The 19,106-nt window shown below is 48.6% G+C and overlaps 3 protein-coding genes across 6 annotated transcripts in view; 2 read left to right on the forward strand and 1 right to left on the reverse strand.

The window, feature by feature from the left end:
• The first annotated feature begins 2,584 nt into the window (after positions 1 to 2,584).
• pet117 (PET117 cytochrome c oxidase chaperone) lies at positions 2,585 to 3,831 on the forward strand. The gene is made up of 2 exons (XM_085278289.1): positions 2,585 to 2,797; positions 3,682 to 3,831. Exons 1-2 carry the CDS (start codon positions 2,702 to 2,704, stop codon positions 3,829 to 3,831), a joined length of 246 nt encoding a protein of 81 aa, XP_085134415.1. The 5' UTR covers positions 2,585 to 2,701.
• Positions 3,832 to 3,964: 133 nt separating this feature from the next.
• Positions 3,965 to 8,629, forward strand: kat14 (lysine acetyltransferase 14). Its single transcript, XM_085278288.1, has 10 exons — positions 3,965 to 4,226; positions 5,125 to 5,246; positions 5,328 to 5,449; positions 5,533 to 5,705; positions 5,783 to 6,217; positions 6,302 to 6,876; positions 6,983 to 7,116; positions 7,809 to 7,984; positions 8,058 to 8,248; positions 8,328 to 8,629. The coding sequence occupies exons 1-10, from the start codon at positions 3,965 to 3,967 to the stop codon at positions 8,499 to 8,501; spliced, it is 2,364 nt and encodes a 787-aa protein (XP_085134414.1). The 3' UTR covers positions 8,502 to 8,629.
• Positions 8,630 to 16,850: 8,221 nt separating this feature from the next.
• Positions 16,851 to 19,106, reverse strand: part of dzank1 (double zinc ribbon and ankyrin repeat domains 1) — a 12,060-nt gene continuing 9,804 nt past the window's right edge. For all 4 annotated transcript variants that reach the window (XM_085278299.1, XM_085278300.1, XM_085278297.1 and 1 more), the window contains 5 exons: positions 18,925 to 18,980; positions 18,762 to 18,839; positions 18,554 to 18,681; positions 17,415 to 17,489; positions 16,851 to 17,178 (listed from right to left, as the gene is read on the reverse strand). In XM_085278299.1, coding sequence (XP_085134425.1) covers positions 17,037 to 17,178; positions 17,415 to 17,489; positions 18,554 to 18,681; positions 18,762 to 18,839; positions 18,925 to 18,980 — 479 coding nt within the window. In that variant the 3' untranslated portion in view covers positions 16,851 to 17,036. The remainder of the gene's footprint in view (positions 17,179 to 17,414; positions 17,490 to 18,553; positions 18,682 to 18,761; positions 18,840 to 18,924; positions 18,981 to 19,106) is intronic.

Here is a 19,106-nt window from a genome sequence, read left to right on the forward strand (position 1 = left end):
TGAAAAATACAGATCAAAAACAAACTCTATTCATCAACTAAATATTAATGGCATTGTCTCTGACAATCCTAGAGAAATTTCACATTTCTGTGCCGAATTCTATACTAAACTATACGACTCAAAATATAATGAGGCTGTCTCAACAGGATTTTTCAATAATATTAAAAACCTAAAATCTATTGTTGTGGAAGATAGAAGTTATTGTGACAGCCCTCTGACTGTGGAGGAAGTTTGTAATTCCATTTCTGCACTTAAGGCCAATAAATCTCCCGGCACAGATGGTTTGACTGCAGAGTTTTATAAATCATTTTCTAATCTCCTGGCTCCGTTTTTACTGCAGGTTTTTACAGAAAGTATAGAGAACAACACCCTCCCTCCTTCTCTTACTCAAGGTCTCATAACACTTATTCCAAAACCAAACAAAGACTTACTCTTTATTGATAATTGGAGACCCATCTCCCTGCTTAATAATGACTATAAGGTTATGGCCTTAATACTTGCTAACAGAATTAAAGAGGTCTTGGAAACAATTATTGATGAGACACAATCAGGCTTTATGAGAAACAGACACATTTCTAATAACATTAGACTGGTTTTGGATTTACTTGATTACTCTGATCTGATACCTGACAATAGCTTCATTCTCTTCCTGGATTTTTATAAGGCTTTTGATACAATTGAACATCAATTTATTTTCCACTGTTTGGAAAAATTTGGCTTTGGCAAGTTTTTCTGTAAAGCTGTCAAAACCTTATACACAAATGGCAATAGTTCTATTAAAATGATTAACGGCTCCACCCCGAGATTTGACCTGAAACGTGGTATTCGCCAAGGATGTCCTATTTCACCATATTTATTTTTACTTTGTACACAAATTCTTGCAACTAATATTTCAAACAGTGTTGTACAAGGAATCACCATAGCTGATAAGGAGCTCAGTCATCAGCCAGTTAGCCGATGACACCACACCCTTTTTGAAGAATGCAAACCAAATCCCACCAGCCCTTACTGTGATTAGTGATTTCTCTGAGGCCTCTGGTTTATGCCTAAATCTTAAAAAGTGTGAGTTACTAGCAATTAAAGACTGCCCTGCAAATACTATCTGTAATATCTCTGTTAAACAAGAAGTCACATACTTGGGACTGCTAATATCCAAAGACCAAAAATCAAGATGCTCTTCAAACTTCACTCCAATTATACAGAAAACCCTAAAAAAGTTCAACCAGTGGCTGCAAAGGGACTTGTCTTTGAAAGGTAGAGTGTTACTTACTAAAGCTGAAGGGATATCCCGATGAACATATGCTGCTCTCTCCTTACATCTGGATAAGAAAAGTAGTAAAGATATTGACCGTATGCAGGTCCTCTTAACGTGGACCCTCATTTATAAACACAACTTCTCACCTCACAAATACCTCATCTGGAACAACAGAGATATTTTATAGAAAAATAAATCACGTTTCCTGGAAACTTGGCTCCAAAATGGGATCCTATTGGTGGCTCAGCTGGTTAGTAAAGAAGGACAACTACTTACATACGACGACTTTATTGCACTATATAATTTTCCAATCAGTGTTCAGGAATTCTCAATGGTGCTTGGTGCCATACCCTCAGGGACTTTAATGTTATATAAAAACACTGACAGCTCGATCTCTACCTCAGTCACGCTCCCTGATCCAGCTGAGTCACCAATAGGAAAAATCTGCTTTTCACAGGAACTTGGTAACAGCAATAAGAGAATACGTAGTTTATGCCAAGAAGATATCATCTCTCTCCCATATATAATATCTTATTGGAACCGATTTGTTCCAGATATCAAGTAGAAGACAGTCTGGATGGTCCCCCATAAATATTTGATTGTAAATAAGGTGAAAGAAGTCTCATTTAAAATTCGACAGAAATGTTATCCAGCCAGTCACTACATGGTAAAATTTAAAAGGGACATAAATACTAATTGTACTTTCTGTGGGGATCATCCAGAAACTGTGACACATCTTTTTTGGTGCTGTTCTTTTACACAGAGATTCTGGAAGGAATTTAGCAGCTTTGTTATTGTCCATATTTTAAGGGAGTTTTCTTTACGATGGGAAAATGTTTTATTCTGTTTCTTTAAGTTCCCCAAGAAGTATGAGAAATGTTTTTTATGATAAATTTCTTAATACTTTTAGCTAAATTTTTTATCCATAAATGTAAGTTTACTAACAAAACACCATATTTCTGTCATTATTTTAAGGATGTGCACATGCACATACAATCAATATCAGACTGCACCAACAAAAACGCTCAAAACAATTTATGTTTGTGAATTTTTGCGTGTATTCTTATAATTGTTACCTTTTTCTTTTACCCTTGGCTTTGTGTGTTCATGTTCTGTTGTTTTGTATACTTCATCTGTTCGTATGTTGTATACTCATTGTTTGTTAAATAAAGTTTATAAAAAAAAACAAAAAAACCCGCTTGGTATTTGGGGAAATCGACGCATTTGGAGCATGCATTTGAAGTACACTTCGAATTGGGACAACCGTCGTCGCGTGGCGGTGACGTAACCGCACTTAAAATGCGTACTCCAAGCGTGCAGACCCTGAATTGGGACACAGCCTGCGTGTGTTTCACCACACTCCGGCCGGTGGGGGCGGTGTAGCTCAGGTGAGCGTAGAAGAAGAAGAAGACCTTAGCCGCCGTTAGCCGGAGCTGAGACAGCGTGATGTCCGCGGTCTCTAAGGTGGTCCTGGGAGTGTCCGTGGTTCTGACCGTGAGCACCGTGGCTGCGGTGCACCTCAAACAGGCCTGGGACAGAGAGGTAAGCCGGGCCGGGGCAAGCCGGGCTAACATCTAGCTGCGTGTGCCGGAACGGGTCACGGGGGCTAACGAGGCTAACGCCAAAGCACAGGTGGTGGTTAAACTCAATTGAACGGACACAGGTGACGTCACACAGACGTTAAAAGAGTAATAATAAATAAACACGATAATGACGATAAACAGCAGCCAACAACCGCATCCTCCAACGCTTTTCAAAATAAAAGACTCAGTTGGCAGGTAAACAATGAGTCCTTACATTTATGGCTCAGTTAGCTAATCAGGCGTTATCAGAGTTAACTTTAGCTCAGGTGAGTGCAGAACACGTGACTGACAGAACTGCAGTGGGGTCAGATTTTTCATTTCTGATTCTGTTACGCTTACACGTGTGCCTTTATTTTGGAGGTGGGTTTCCTGTCGTGTGACCTCTGTGAGGTCTCGAGTCCTGCTCTTAAATAACAAAGAAACAGAAAATCCCACACCTGGGTTTAAGGTGTTCGCACCATGAGAACAAAGCTTGGAAGCTGCTGGAGGCATCTCACCTGTGACACCTGTTTCAGTAATCAGTGACCAATAATGATCACTTTCTCCAGCGCCTTACAAGAAACCCAAGAATGCTTCGCAACACAAGTCAAAAAGGTCAAAGGTTTAAGTTTGTGTGTTTAAGTTGAAGTGAAGCTCCTATGGGAGAGACTCCACCTTTGAGGGTTCTGTTGCAAGGGACAGAAAGCAGACCGGACTGTGTACAGGTGCTGAGGGGCGGAGCACTGAGGGATTAATGAGTGAGAAGCAGGATCTGTAAGTGAACCAGTGGAGATTCATGAGGGCAGGGCTCACATGTTCCCAGAGCTTGATCAACGATGAGTGGTCTTTGTGTTTGTCGTGCAGCGCCTGCGTGAGGGCGTGGTCAGGGATCTGGAACGGCTCGAGCGCAGGAAAGAGAACCTGCGGATGCTGGAGGAGCAGCGGCTGCTGACCCGACAGCTGGAGGAGGAGAGACGCCGCAGGGAGGCCAGGCTCCACCCACAGGACACCTGAGAAAAGGTAAACACTGTTGTGGACCTACGCTATCGCGTTCCCGAGTCTCCTTACGACTGGGTCACCTGTAATGTTTCTGCTCTTGCGTAGATTGCAGCGGTCACCTGCCCAGGTCTGCCGTACCTGAAGCAGGATGATGGACAGCAGTGGCGAGCAGCTGGTGGGAGGGGAGGACGAGGCAGCCTGCACGTCGGCGTCGGACGGTCTGGAAGAGGGGGAGGTGGAGGGCGAGACGCTGCTGATTGTTGAGTCGGAGGACCAGGGCTCTGTGGACCTGTCACATGACCAGAGCGGCGACTCCCTGACCAGTGACGTGGGTGAGGACACCGACGGGGGGTGGGCCTGCGAGGACATGTCCTTCTACTGCGACCGCTGCCACAAGTGGATCCCCGCAGGTGAGCTGGCCAATCGCAGCGCTCCATTTCTGACGTGACTGACGTCACTACCTTCTCCAGTAGGTGGCGCTACCTGCTGCCGAGCAATCTGAAAATGTGACATCAGCAGACCGCATGCCACCGATTGGCTGGTCAGGTGTGTCATTCTGTGAGTCATGAGAGCGAGTCTTTCGGGAAAATTGAAACCTGCGGCCCACGAGTCTGACAAAACGCCGCGGACCGAGCAGGAGGCACGCCATCGCCTCGGCGTCCTGCTTTGTTCTCGTTCATGTCGCGCACAAGTGATGTCACAGGATGCTCGGCCTTGTTGCTATAACAACCCAACGCAATCAAGTCTGTGGGTTCCCGGCGACACCACAGTTGTAGCTACAGGGTCGGACGATATGCTGAGAGCGTTATGGCGGGAACAAAAGGGATCCAGACGCTCCGCTGCGTTCGTGCTCCCACCGCGTGCCGGCCGGTCCGTCTCACATGGCGCTCAATAAAGCTGTCACGCGAATCAACGGTCGTACCCGCTGAACTCTGAAGCGAGATCTGCACTTCTGCGCGCGGTAGCTTCCTCCACATGGCGCCACCTTCAGGCACGAGCTCCTCCTCGCGTGTGCACGAACGCCGTTTAGCCCAGCTCCAGAACACGGCGTGAGCGTGCTCTCGGTTAAGTGTCACACGACGCGATGGACAATCACATGATTTGAGCCCTAATGTGACCTCTGACCGTGCTGTAAGCAGGTATGAGAGTAAAGGTGAGGTCTGATGTGGTGTGGGTGGAGCCAGACAGGAAGCTGTTAGTCCAGCTCGTCTGCAGCTTCATCGGTTGAGAGCAGGCACTGGTGGTAACCTAGGAGACCCCCAGCAGGTGTGCGGCAGCAGCTGACTCTGTACCTGTGATCGTCCCCAGCTCAGCTCCGCGGCGAGCAGCCGAGCTACCTGAAGGGAGACAACTTCTTCAAATTCGTCTGCTCCGACTGCTCCGAAGATGGCAAGGAGAGCTTTGAGAGGATGAGGCTCACCTGGCAGCAGGTAGGACTTTAGCCCCACCCACACACACAGACACACACCTCAGATATGCGGCGTGCTGACGGCGGCTTCTTCCTGCGACAGGTGGTGATGTTGGCCATGTACAACCTGTCTCTGGAGGGGACGGGCCGGCAGGGCTATTTCAGGTGGAAAGAGGACATCTGCGCTTTCATTGGTCGACACTGGAACTTCCTGCTGGGCTCGAGGTCGGTCGCAGACGGACAATAAAGTTTTGCTCTCCATCGTTAACGTGCCGGCGCTCACGTTCGTGTTGCGCTCTTCTTTGCAGGAAGAAGACGTCCACCTGGTGGAGCACGGTAGCGGGCTGCCTGTCGGTCGGAAGCCCCGCCTTCTTCCGCTCCGGAGCGCAGGAGTTCGGTGAGCCCGGCTGGTGGAAGCTGGTCCACAACCGACCTCCGACCCTGCGACCAGAAGTGGACAAATCCGTGACAAAGACTAAAGGTAAGCCGCGATCGAACGCTGGCTCCCAACTGGACGGTGTCTGTTGACCTCTGACCTTGGACGCCATTTACCCACAGCGTCCAAACCCGTGCTGGACCCGATTATCACCGTGGAGGGTCTGCGCAAACGCGGAGCTCGGAACCCCGTGGAGAACGCCATGCAGCTGAAGGAGAAACGCTCGCGCACTCAGGAGGCCAAAGAAATCCGGCGGGCCCAGAAGGAGGCGGCGGGCGGATACACGGACCATAGCGCTGCCTCCACGCCTGTCAAACTGGGTGGAGGCCGTGGTGCAGGTGGTGGGCGGCGCCCAGATCTGGTCCTGGAGAAGGGCGAGGTCATTGACTTCTCTTCGCTCAGCTCCTCAGACAGAACGCCACTCACCAGCCCGACGCCATCGCCTTCACCTGACTTTTCTGCCCCGGGAACGCCAGCCTCGCATTCGGCGACGCCCAGCCTGCTGTCGGAGGCAGACCTTATCCCTGATGCCATGCCGCCACAGGCGTTGTTCCACGGTGAGGTAACACCTGATTGGTGCAGGGTCATGTGGTTTTATGTGATGTAAGCGCTGATGGCGTGTTCTGCTTCCTCCAACTCAGATGATGAGGAGATGGAGGCGGAGGGGATGATCGACCCGGGAACAGAGTACATCCCGCCTGCCAGTGCCAACCTGGGCACCCGCAAGAAGCTCCGCCCACCACCGCCTCACATCAAGCGTGAAGCAGAGAGCGAGGAAGACGAAGGCCGTGACCACGACTTGGAAGAACCCGTAGGACAAAGTCAAGACACCCCGCTGTCCGCAGGCGGCGGTGGCGGGGGACCTGAGCGCAGAAGGACGACTCATCCGGAGAACGCTGCCGGCAACGCCCAGAGCCCTCGCTACGCCGCTCTCAGTCTGTACGAGGAGAGGATGCTGCTGCGAAGGCTGGACGCTTGCCCGCTCGCGTTGGCCGTCACGCCGCAGGCTAAACGCCTCCACAGGAAGTTGCTGGTTCGCCAGATAAAACGACAGAGGAGGCACCCCCTGCTGGACATTGACCGAGTGGTCAGCGCCACCCTCAGCCTGGTGGGAGGGATCTATGGCGCCCAGGAGGCGGGAGCACAAATCGGCGGCGGTGTGAAAGGGAAGTACTGTACCAGCAGCCAGGAGCTGCGGATTCTCGATCGCTTCCAGGTAACGCACACACTTCCTGTCCGTCCACGTGACGCGCCCGCGTGCACCAATCACTGCAGCTGATGCAGCGTTCACACTGTTCGCTTCACCTGTCCGTGTTTTACAGACGGGCGTCTCCGGCAGGCGAGGCGTCCAGCAGCCGTCCGTGTCCTTCTGGCATCGTCTGATGGGAGCCGAAGGAAGCCTGGAGCAGACCATCAGAAGCCCGTACACCTCCCGCCTCCTCAAACCCTACATCAGGTAAACCTCCGGGTCAGAGCCACACCTGTGGTCGGAGAGTCCTCTGAGCTTCCTGCGAGGTGGAGGTTTAGGGCTGTGCGATATGACCAGAATCTCACGTCCCGATATAAGACAGCTATCGTCCGATAACGATATAAATCACAAATGTAACATTTTCTGTAAGTTCTGTAAGTTTTTAACGATGCATGAAACGACACGTTTTTAGACATAAGTTGTAACGGCGCCGTTTTCTTTGAGTATTTATTACACGGCGTGCTGCGGGGAAAAGCCTGTTCTAACGTTTGAGTCTAAGCTTTATTTTTTAGCATCCGTAAACACTCTGCATCTTTCATGTGATTCAGTTTACTTTGAAAAGTCTCAACAGGATCTTGAGCTTTATTGTGAAAGGTTTATGTGGAACATAAACAAGCGGACATGCAATGGTTTTACCATCGTTGTTGCTAACGACGACGCATAAAACCAGGCGCTTGTGCGTCCGTAGTGTTTATATTAAATCTAAGAGAAAGAACTTTAAGAAATGAATAATAACTACAGGGACATCAGAACATGAAAAATATTACCGCAAACAGTTTATTTTGCGACACCACGAAACAAACGATAGCGTAAAATGAAAGATGTTTTTATATCGTTATATGGAACAGCCCTATGGAGGTCCACATCCGCGTTCTCCATCTTTCTTTTCTTTTGTCTAGGCGGGACTACGAGAGCCGTCCGCCGAAGCTCCGGCTGCTGGCCGAGATCCGAGCGTACCCGCACAGGAAGGAGCCGGGCTGGGCACCTGAACCCGACGCTCCAATCGACTACTGCTACGTCCGTCCAAACCACATCCCCTCCGTCAACGCCATGTGTCACGACAGCTTCTGGCCAGGTAGCACGCTTGCCCGTTACGCCCCGTGGCGCCGTCCGGCCGTGGCTCAGACCTCCGTCTGCTCCTCCCACAGGTGTGGATCTATCCGAGTGCCTGCAGTACCCTGACTTCAGCGTGGTCGTCCTTTACAAGAAGGTGGTGGTGGGCTTCGGCTTCATGGTGCCGGACGTGAAGTACAACGAGGCCTACATCTCCTTCCTGCTCGTCCACCCCGAGTGGAGGCGGGCCGGCATCGGGACCTTCATGATTTACCACCTGATCCAGGTGCGACTGCAGGTGGGCGGGTCGGGGCGTCCGTGCTGCTGCGACCATCCTAACGTGTGTGTGTTTGTGCGTGTTTCAGACGTGTATGGGGAAGGACGTCACGCTGCACGTGTCGGCCAGCAACCCCGCCATGCTGCTGTACCAGAAGTTCGGTTTCAAGGCCGAGGAGTACATCCTGGACTTTTATGATAAATATTACCCCGTGGACAGCGCAGAGTGCCGCCACGCCTTCTTTCTGCGACTGCGGCGCTGAGCCCCGTCCGCAGCTGACCTGCACCTGAGGCAGGTGTGCAGCTGTCAGTGCTGTGAGGAACATCTGGGACTGTGTGTGTGCTGCTGTTTGTGTTTCTGAGGTATTAAAACCAACGTGCTGAAGCTCCACCTGCTCTCTCGCCTGCTTTACACTCGATCGCCCTCCATCCTAACCACTCGCTGCAGTCTGCCATCAGCACGCTGCTGGGAGCGAGCAGGACAGGCAGGAACTGTTACTCTGCACATTTCAAATCCAGGTGCGCTCTCACGCCACGCGGTGTGCACGCAGACGTTAACAGCGCTTCAGTTAGAGCGCCAAGTTTCAAGTGTTACTGTCATGTACAGATAAACAGAGCAGCCACATCTACCCATAATGAAATTCTTTGGCTCGTGCTCCTCAGCTTTACATGAGCATATGGAGAGTGTGCAGAAAATAGCAGAAACAACAATGAAAAAGAGAAAAGGATTCAATATTTAGAGAATTGATGACAAGTTGGTTTTTACAGGCTGTGCAAAACTTGTGCAATGAGCATGTAAGTGGCATTAGTTGAAGTGACAGTCCTGTAATCGTAGTGAGTGTTTAATGGTGTGTATACTGTCAGCAGTTCAAAAGCCTGATGGCTTGTGGGTAAAAACTGTCTTTGCATCTGGTAGTGCGGGTCTGGATGCTCCTGCTGGACGTGTGAAAAGTCTGTGGCTGGGATCTGCTGCGTCTTCCTCATGCAGCGCTGTCTGCACAGATCCTGCAGGGCTGCCAGTTCAGTCCTGGTGATGCGCAGTGCTGATCTCACCGCCCCCTGCAGAGCATTACAGCTGCCGTACCAGGCGGTGATGCAGCCAGTCAGAATACTTTTAATGGTGCATCGATAGGTTGTTCGTATTCTGGGGTTCATGCTGAACCTTCTCAGGCGCCGCAGGAAGAAGAGCCGCTGTCTTGCTGCTCTTGTGATGACACCAACATGGTGTGACCAGCTCAGATCCTCGCTGATGTTGATGCCCAGGAATCTGAATCAGCTGACTCTCTCCACTTCTGCTCCACGATGTGGATGGGGCGTGGCCTCCTCTCCTGTAATCCACGATGAGCTCCTGGTTTTACCAGCATTTATACATGTGCACAAACAAAGAATTACTGAAGCGAAGTCATGCTCTCATCGTTCGGTCTGAGCCGGCACACTGGACGTCAGTCGTAAGATAATCTAAATCTAATTTGGCATCTTAATGTAAGATAATCATAACGTGCTTTACTGTAAGTTTACCTTTAAATCCATTTTACTTAAAGAGGCTTTTTCTCACTGGAGGATTACATACATATCACATTCATATTAATTACGAGGCACTTTGTTTGGCAACCCTCCCATGCAGAAAGATGTGAACACCTCTATCCTGCACATGCTCAGTTCATCGGGGTCAGACAGCCTGGTGTCAGAGGTGAAGGTGACAACTGGTTTATTTCCAGAACCACCAGCAGGGGGAGCTGCAGGAAACATTTCTGGACACTTTAACTCTGACACGTGATTGTGTGCAGGGTATTTGCCATTGTGTTTATGTTGTTGATGCAGTGTAACTAGTTAATAATAACAAAACCCAACAATCATATGACCCCCTATGAGCAGCACTTTGGTGACAGTGGGAAGGAAAAACTCCCCTTTAACAGGAAGAAACCTCAGGCAGTAGAAACCTCAGTAGTACACACAGCGGATGGAGCAGTTTTTATCAACAGTAGCTAACCTCCACCCGGCTGGCTGTCCGAGCCGAGGCAGTCACAGTCTGGAGGGCTCAGAGAGCCGTCTCGACTCTTCACGTTTATCCAAGTTTGTGTCACCAGAAGAAACTCCAGATATCGAGAGGTGAAGAAGTCATTCAGTCTTATCTGTTAGTGACCGGCCATGAACCAGAGCAGCCTGCTTCACACAGGTCACAGGCCGGATGAAATGCACAACCCCGGGGATGAAGGCTCCGCCCTCCCTCTGCTGAGGCTGACAGGGACATGTGGAGGCTCAGGTACGATCCCCCGGGCGAGGAACCACCTGAGGTCCAGGACCACAAGAACACAGCAATGCCTCATTAGACAAGGACTAAACTTTACCAACACACCAGCCCGTTTCACCGTCTGTGGTTGTGGAATCATGCTGCCAGTGTCACCTGTGCAGGTGTTCAGTAAATGTTGTATGGGTGGTGTTCATGGTTAGCTTTGTCAGACTGTTAGACAGTAAGCTGTGACTGAAACATACGTGGAGGATGAGTGTGGACTGTCCTTGTACCTGATGAAGGTCAGTCTGAAGCGCCGGGTCGCCCCCTGCAGGAGCAGCAGTACACAGAAAGGTCTCAAACCTTAAACCATTCTGTAATTTCCAGCTGGGGGCGACTGTCCAGAGGTCTGATTTTTTTTTAATGTGTGTGTGTTAGTCTCCATAGGGAAATAGTTCCTCTGCATTGAACCCATTCACCCAGTGAAGCAGTGGGCAGCCACCAATGCAGCGCCCGGGGAGCAGTGTGTAGGGACGGCACCTTGCTCAGGGGTACCTCAGGGTAGCCGTTCAGTGGAGTTGAACCCCCGACCTTCCGATCATGGGGCCACCACTCTACCTACTGAGCTATCCCTGCCCCCTTTTTTTTTTTTTTTTTTTTTTTTTTTTTTTTGAATTAAAGTCTGAGAGAAAATGAACATCCTGATGACCTCTGACCTCCGTGAACTCTTTACTTGCTGCTTTCAGGTGTTTTGAAGTTTATTTTGGAGGAACAGGAAGCAGCGCACCATAAACGAGATCAGGTACTTGTTTTTCTGTTTTATGGGCGGAGCTGTTAAATCAGACTCTAAAATAAAGAAGTCTCATCCCGAAATATTTTATTACTTGAACCTTGGCAGACACCTCGACACGTAAGTAAAGTTTATTTATTAAGCGCTTTTCGTAGACAGTCACAAAGCGCTGTACGCGAAGGTTAAGATAAACAGAACGTTAGTAATAAAATAGACAATATAAACAATATCAAAGTTAAATGTAAATAAAAAATGTTCAAGGCGTTGATCAACAGAAGGCTTGTTTAAACTGAAACAGCCTTTGTACAGCTTGGAGGCAAGAAAGAGAAGATCTGTCCAAGCTGGTAAACAGGACGTGACAATAATCTAAACAACGACACAAATGCATGAACACTTTTCCAGATCAGCTGAGGAGACCATATGTCGCCGTTTAGAAATGTTCCTTAAATGAAAGAAACAGGAACGAGACAGAGATTTTACAGAGTCGAGGCCCAGAGACGAATCAGATATTTGACTTAACAGAAAGAAGCAAGAACCTGACTGACTTCAGATTGTAGTCCAGGATGAGTTACGATCGTTGTCTCGGTCTGGTTTGTGTTTAAAACAAGGTAGTTGTTAGAAAGCCAATCAGAAACCTGAGTTAAGCACTGGACTAGGGTGGACAGCGACTCCAGCTGAGCAGGCTGACACATGCAGCTGAATGTCATCGGCATAGAAATGATAAGAAATGACTGAATAATGCAGCTAATGGAAGCATGAAAATAATAATGGACCCAAAACTGAACCCTGTGGAACCCCACAGGTTGGGGGGCGACGTTAGAGGTGAACCTGTCAGTCCTAACAGTAAAGCTCCTGTCTGATAAGTAGGAAGAAAACCAGGTAAGCCGGAGCCAGATATATGCGCCAAAACCTGTTAGCTTGTTAGCGTTTTTATGGTCAATGCTATCGAAGGATGCGCTGAGACAAAGCAAAACGATCACAGAACAATTCCTGCATCAGAACCCACCAACAGATCCCAGCGATCCGGTCTCAGTGGAAGCCGGACTGAAAGGGTCCAAAATCTGTAATCTGCATGTCTGCGCTGACAGGAAGCGATGTCACTTTCTGAGCTGTACACATTGTGTGATTCTTACTCTGAATCTGAATAAGTACGCGGGACCACTGTGTGCGGTAAGACCATCTCTTTTACTTCCTGTATTACCATCTACCGGCATGCATTGCCAGTGCGTAACACGTAATTACACAATCAAACAGTGAACACATACTGCCCATACAACAAATGTACCAGAGACAATTATGAATACACCACATCTCCCCTTTTAAACAAAAACAGAATATTCCTTTTCTCAGGACAGAACTTCTCTTTTTCAAAGCCATACAAGAACATCTGGCAAACAATCTGCATTACATTTTTAACCTTTTGTTTTTGTTTTCTTGTTCTTTTCTTTTTTTAACAACTCTTTTTAGCTTTATTTTACTGTGCTCTACAAAACCCTTATAACACAGTTACATAACAACAACCTTTTTTTTTTTCTTACAGATCTAACTTTTTAGGTTTAACTATTGGCCTCCCTGACTTGGTTCTGACCACATCAGTGTTAACAGGTGTAGCAGGGATCACACTGGGTGTTTGAGGCTTCTGCAACACAGGCACATTAGCAGGTTCATGCACAGGTGAACTTAAAGGAATCAAATGCACACGATTACGCCTCACAGTCCCTTGTGGTAACTCCACTGTGTATGATCGGGGTGTAGAGTGATTTTGGATAACAGTGCCTGTAGTTTTGACATCAGTCACCCAAACTTGCTCTCCTGGGGACAGGCTGCATAAAGGTTTTGCGCGGTGGCGCCTGTTGAAGTTTGCCATGTCCATCATCCTCTTCTCCCTTTCCTTTCGAGCGAGCAGTGCGTTGTCCGGCAGTGTGGGCTCCAGCTGCGATGGAAGCATCGGCAGTGTGGTTCGCAGACGTCTGCCCATTAAAAGCTCTGCAGGGCTGTATCCGGACTGCAGTGGTGTAGCTCTATAGGCAAGAAGAGCTAGATAAGGATCAGCTGCTTTTTTCAGAAGATTTTTTACAGTCTGCACAGCACGTTCTGCTTCTCCATTACTTTGCGGAAACTTGGGACTGCTTGTGATGTGTTTGAAGCCGTATGCTGCTGCAAAGTCTGTAAAGATTTGACCTGAATACTGTGGTCCATTATCAGACATGAGGACCTCTGGGATGCCGTGACGGGCAAAGAAAGATTTCAGGTGAGTAATGACATCGTTTGATTTTGTCCTGTTTAACAAAGCAATCTCAACAAATCTAGAGTGATAGTCAACAGCGAGAAGGTAAGTTTTCCCTCCCAGCTCGAAAAGATCTGTGCCCACTCTCTGCCATGGGCGGGCAGGGTATTCTGTTGGCATGAGTGGCTCACTGTTATTGTGTCTTTCTTGAATACACGTTTTGCACTTGAGCACCATCTCAGAGATTTGTTGACTCAGCCCGGGCCACCACACTGTTTGGCGTGCACGAGCTTTACATTTTACAACACCTTGATGTCCTTCGTGTAGTTTTTCCAGCACCTCGTTTCTCATTGCTGAAGGAATGACAAGCCGTGTGTCTTTTAACAAAAGGCCGTCTTCAACAGTGAGCGTGGCTCGGTCAGGCCAGTAATTTCGCAGTAAAGGCTCTTGTTTTGCATGTTCTGGCCAGCCTTCGGTGCACATGTCCATGACGCGAGCACACACACTGTCGCTTTTCAGTTGTTCCTTCAGTGTTTGCATATATGATGAACTGACAGGCATGTTTGCTACAATACTGTCGACATATATGTCTGTGCTTTCCATTAGCTCTTTGTCTGACAGGTTCATTGGTTTTTTCAGAGGTGAGCGGGACAAAGTATCTGCTGTCCAGAGCGATTTCCCTGGGGCGTACTGCACAGTGTACGAGTAACGCATGAGTCTCATTCTGAATCGCTGGATCCTGGGTGGCAAGAGATCCAGAGCTTGTCCTCCCAGTAAGGAAACGAGAGGTTTGTGGTCCGTTTCAAGACAAAAATGTTTACCAATCAGGAAATCACGAAAACGCTCACACGCCCATGTAGATGCCAGTGCCTCTTTTTCCACTTGTGCGTATCGTTGTTCTGTAGGAGAAAGGGACCTCGATGCATACGCCACTGGTCGCCATCCTTCTTCCCACAGCTGCAAAAGAACACCTCCGAGACCATAGGATGAAGCATCTGCTGATACTTTAATGTCTCTGTTGGGGTCATACATTGCGAGCACTGGGGGTGAGGTCAGGGCATCTCGTAATGTTTTGAAAGCTCTCACTTGGTCAGTTCCCCAATACCATGCGTTCTTTTTGGAAAGAAGATCTCGCAGGGCTTTGTCTTTTTCAGCTAAATGGGGGATGAACTTGCCCACTTGATTCACCATGCCCAGAAAACTGCGCAACTCTGACACATTAGTTGGCTCTGTCATTTCTGTAATTGCCTCCGTTTTCTTCGGGTCAGGACTGATTCCTGTATCCGCTATGATGTGACCCAAGAAAGCAACCTTGCTCTGGGAGAGCTCGCATTTTTCAACATTCAGCGTTATGCCTGCTTTTTCCAGTCTTTGCAGTGTAGCATGGAGACGGGAATCGTGCTCCTGATGGTTACGTCCCCACACCAACACATCGTCAATGTGACACACCACTCCTTCGAGACCCTCGATGACCTCCGCCATCATGTGCTGAAAGTGTTCGGGCGCTGAGTTGATCCCAAACGGTAGGCGGTTAAAGTGGAACCGCCCAAAGGGTGTGATGAAGGTGGTGAGTTTGGCAGACTCATCGGACAGGGGAATCTGCCAGAAGCCCATGTTGGCATCCAGTTTGCTAAACACTTTGGCTCCTGCGAGCATTCCGAGACTTTGTTCAACCGATGGCAGCACATATTTTTCCCTGCACACATACTCATTTAGTCCGGTAAAGTCTACGCAAAGTCTTAGCCTAGGGCTGTTTTTCTTTGGAACAACAACCATGCCGGCACACCAATCCGTTGGTTCCTCAACTCGGGTAATGACACCAAGCTCTTCCATTCGTTGGAGTTCCTCTTTTACCCTTCCCATCAGAGGCAGAGGAAGCCTTCGCGGAGTTTTGAGTGAGTACGGCACAGCATTCGGTTTGAGTTTAATGTGATAGGCCCGCTGCACTTTCCCTAGACTATTGCAAAGTTTAGGGTAAGTAGTCTTCAGAGTGTCCATTGAAACCGCGTCAACTCGCACCAGCAGGCCAAGAGCTGTAATGGCGGGCAGGCCTAGCAGTGGAGTGCTCAGGTTTCTTACAACATAGACCTTCTCTGTTGTCTGTTTCGCTCCGTAGTTGAGCTGTAGCTTTGTAAAACCTGCAACGTCCAGTGGTGTTTTTCCAGGGCCTAACAAAGGTTTTTCTGGCTGCTGGAGAACTGGTCTGTGTTCGTTAGCAAAAATCTTTGATAAGTCCGAGTCAGCTATTACAGTCACATCTGCTCCAGTATCCAGTTTGAAAGTGATTTTTGCATCTTTCACTTGTATGTTGGCTGTCCACGCCTGGCCGTCACTGGAAACTGAGCCTAGGAAGAAACCTTGCTCCTCTTCCTCCTCAATACTTTGCACTGTCTTGCTTTGTCTGCAGACTCGCTGGTAGTGACCTTTTTTTCCACATAAATGACATTTTGCATCATTTGCTGGGCACTCAGGTTTCGGATGTGGAGAGCCTCCGCACTTGTAGCATTTGTTACTTTGTCTCTTGCTATATTGCTGTTGTGTTTTGACAGTTTTATTTTTGAACATGTTGAACTTTGTTTTGTCGTGCTTTTGTATCACTCTGTCAACTGTTTTCGCATTTACATGCATTACATTTGTTTCACTTCTCAAAGCTGACTGTTGCTTTTTGATTTCTTCTGACTGCCTGGCCATATTTATAGCTTTATCCAAGTCCAAGTCTTTTTCCATCTGCATGCGCTCAGACAGCCTCGTGTCGGCCAAGCCCACTACTATTCTGTCTCTTATCAGCTCATCGTGGAGCGGTCCGTAGTTACAGTGCTCTGCTAATGCATGCAAGGCAGTCACGAATGCATCAACAGTCTCATTCGGCTCTTGTTTGCGCATATTAAAACGTGCGCGCTCATAAACAACATTTTTCCTGACAATGAAAAAGTTGTGGAAGCTATCTCTCACTTTAGCATAGTCCCGTTGGTCTACATCACTTAACTTTAGTCCTCTCAGGACGTCATCCGCTTCGTCTCCCATACAATATATGAGAGTGTTCACTTGATTTTCCTCCGAGCTCGCAGACAGATTACTTGCCTGACGGAATCTCTCGAAGCGACGGACCCATCTTGTCCATTCGTGTGGTTTGGAAAAATCAAAGGGCTCCGGTGGTTGGATGCTAAACGTAGCGCTGGGAGTGCTAGCCGCGGTGCTAACTCCTGCCCTCGGACGATCGTCTACGTCGTCATTCGGCATTTTGTTTCCACCTTCCCCTTCTCCTCACACTCGGCAGATGTATGGAGTCTTACGAGTCACACAGCACTTCTGACACCATGTGTGATTCTTACTCTGAATCTGAATAAGTACGCGGGACCACTGTGTGCGGTAAGACCATCTCTTTTACTTCCTGTATTACCATCTACCGGCATGCATTGCCAGTGCGTAACACGTAATTACACAATCAAACAGTGAACACATACTGCCCATACAACAAATGTACCAGAGACAATTATGAATACACCACACACATCACTTCACGTTCAGACCAATCAGAAAAAAAATCAGCTTCATCGTGAGTTCATGATTCCCAGTTTGCCCAGTCCAGTCTGAGACGCCAGCAGAGACGCCATGCTGCTGCAGCCCAAGCTCGCCGCCACATCATACGCCGTCTGACCCGCAGCGTTCCTCCGCCTCACGTTGGCCTTACAGCTGAAACCAGGGACAGAGAGGATGATGTCATTATGACAAGTGGGAGGAGCAACAACTGCAGGTACTGTGCTGCATTCAGTAGCAACTTGGAACTTTCAATCTCAGTCAGACCCGGCACACTGTTGCCACACCAACCGTCTCTCGTTCAAGATCTAAGAAGCTTTGACTCTGAAACACACCTGCAGGCGGCCGTGTTTACACAGAGACACTGAATGCAGCATTTAACTCAGACTCACCTGAGCAGGACCTCAGCACACGGCACACCTGCAGACCCCAGTGCTGCAGCTTCATGCAGAGCAGTGTTCTTCATCCTGAGGAGGAGGAGGAGTGTCACCACACATGAGCATCACAGGGTCTAAATAATGGAAGCTAGTAGCTACAAGGACCAATCAGAGGGCTCCATCAGCACCTCATCCAGAATCTGAAGCAACCAGTGTGCGGGCAAGTTTCAGGTAAGTACAGTGAAGTGGGCGGAGTCTATGGGATGTTGTTATGATGAATGAAGACCTTGAAGGTGATCTGCTCAATCCACGAGACTGAGAACCGTCAGCCAATCCGAATCATGCATGAAATCAGCTGATAATAAATCAATTTGTTGATCAATTATTAAGTCATGTACTAACAGAGACTTGGAGGAGAGAGACCTAATATTTAATAATCCACATTTCACTGTTTTACTCTTTGGTTCAGATGTGGATACTGTATTGTTCTTTCTTTGTAATTGTTTATGTTTAAGTTGTTTGTTGCTGGTTTTTAGTTTGTTCTTTGTCTTTTTGGAAGCTGACACAGTCTCTATGGAGATGGGTTTTTGGGGGGGTAGCAGGAGGAGAGAAGCTGCAGAGAGGCGTGTAAGACTGCAACTCTGCTTCCTGGTCCCAACTCTGGATAGTCATATTTTGGGGGGTTTAATAAATTTGTCCATATTTCTAGAAATGAGAGCTGCTCCATCCAAAGTGGGATGGGTGCCGTCTCTCCTAACAAGACCAGGTTTCCTCCAGAAGGTTTGCCAATTATCTACGAAGCCCACATCGTTTCTGGGACACCACTCAGACAGCCAGCAGTTTAAGGAGAACATGCGGCTAAACATGTCACTCCTGGTCTGATTGGGGAGGGGACCAGAGAAAACTACAGAGTCCCACAAAGTTACACACCGATTCAATATTGATTTTAGTGACCTCCGATTGGCGTAACCGGGTGTCATTACTGCCGACGTGAATTATGATCTTACTGAATTTACGTTTACCCTTAGCCAGCAGTTTCCGGTTTGGGGTTGCTGCTCTGGTACTGGGGGCGGGCCCTCAGTAGACACACCTGTGGGATCACGTGTCACCTTGCTCTAGCTGTAAAAAAATAAAAAATAAAAACCTGGTCTTACCGTCCAGACTGTTGGTCGACGTCGGCGCCTCGCTGCACCAAAACAGGTAGGACGTCATGGTGACCATTTACCACGGCAACAGCCAAGGCGTGTAGGCCATCGCTCCGGCAGCAGGAAGGGTCCGCCCCCTGGCGAACAACCGCACACACAAATGTAAAGCGCGTCAGGTGACCCTGAGCAGGCTGTTGGTGCACGCAGAGGATGGTACCTGGTCCAGGAGCTGCTGGATGACGCCGACCTCACCTCGACCCGGACCCAGCTCCGTCAGCAGCTGAACGTCCTTCACCTGCAGCCAGACAGCCAATCAGAGAGGAGCATGAACAGGTACAATCAGCGAGGAACTGAACTCAGCTGTGGGCGGAATTTCTCACCAGCGGTTTGGGCGTCAGGTAAGGTTTGGAGGGTGGAGCCGAGAGCTGGTCACTTCCTGTCCGACACCAAAATAAAAGCACAGATCGATCAGCAGCTTCTGATTGGCTGATGTAAATGAAAAACCAATCACACTTTCTTCGATTGAACATGGCGCACACACACACACGTACACTGACACAGA

Source organism: Mchenga conophoros, linkage group LG6 (assembly GCF_057382185.1).
Source record: "Mchenga conophoros isolate Kocher_MC1m ecotype Shallow Benthic linkage group LG6, M_conophoros_male_GT1.1, whole genome shotgun sequence".
NCBI lineage: Eukaryota > Metazoa > Chordata > Actinopteri > Cichliformes > Cichlidae > Mchenga > Mchenga conophoros.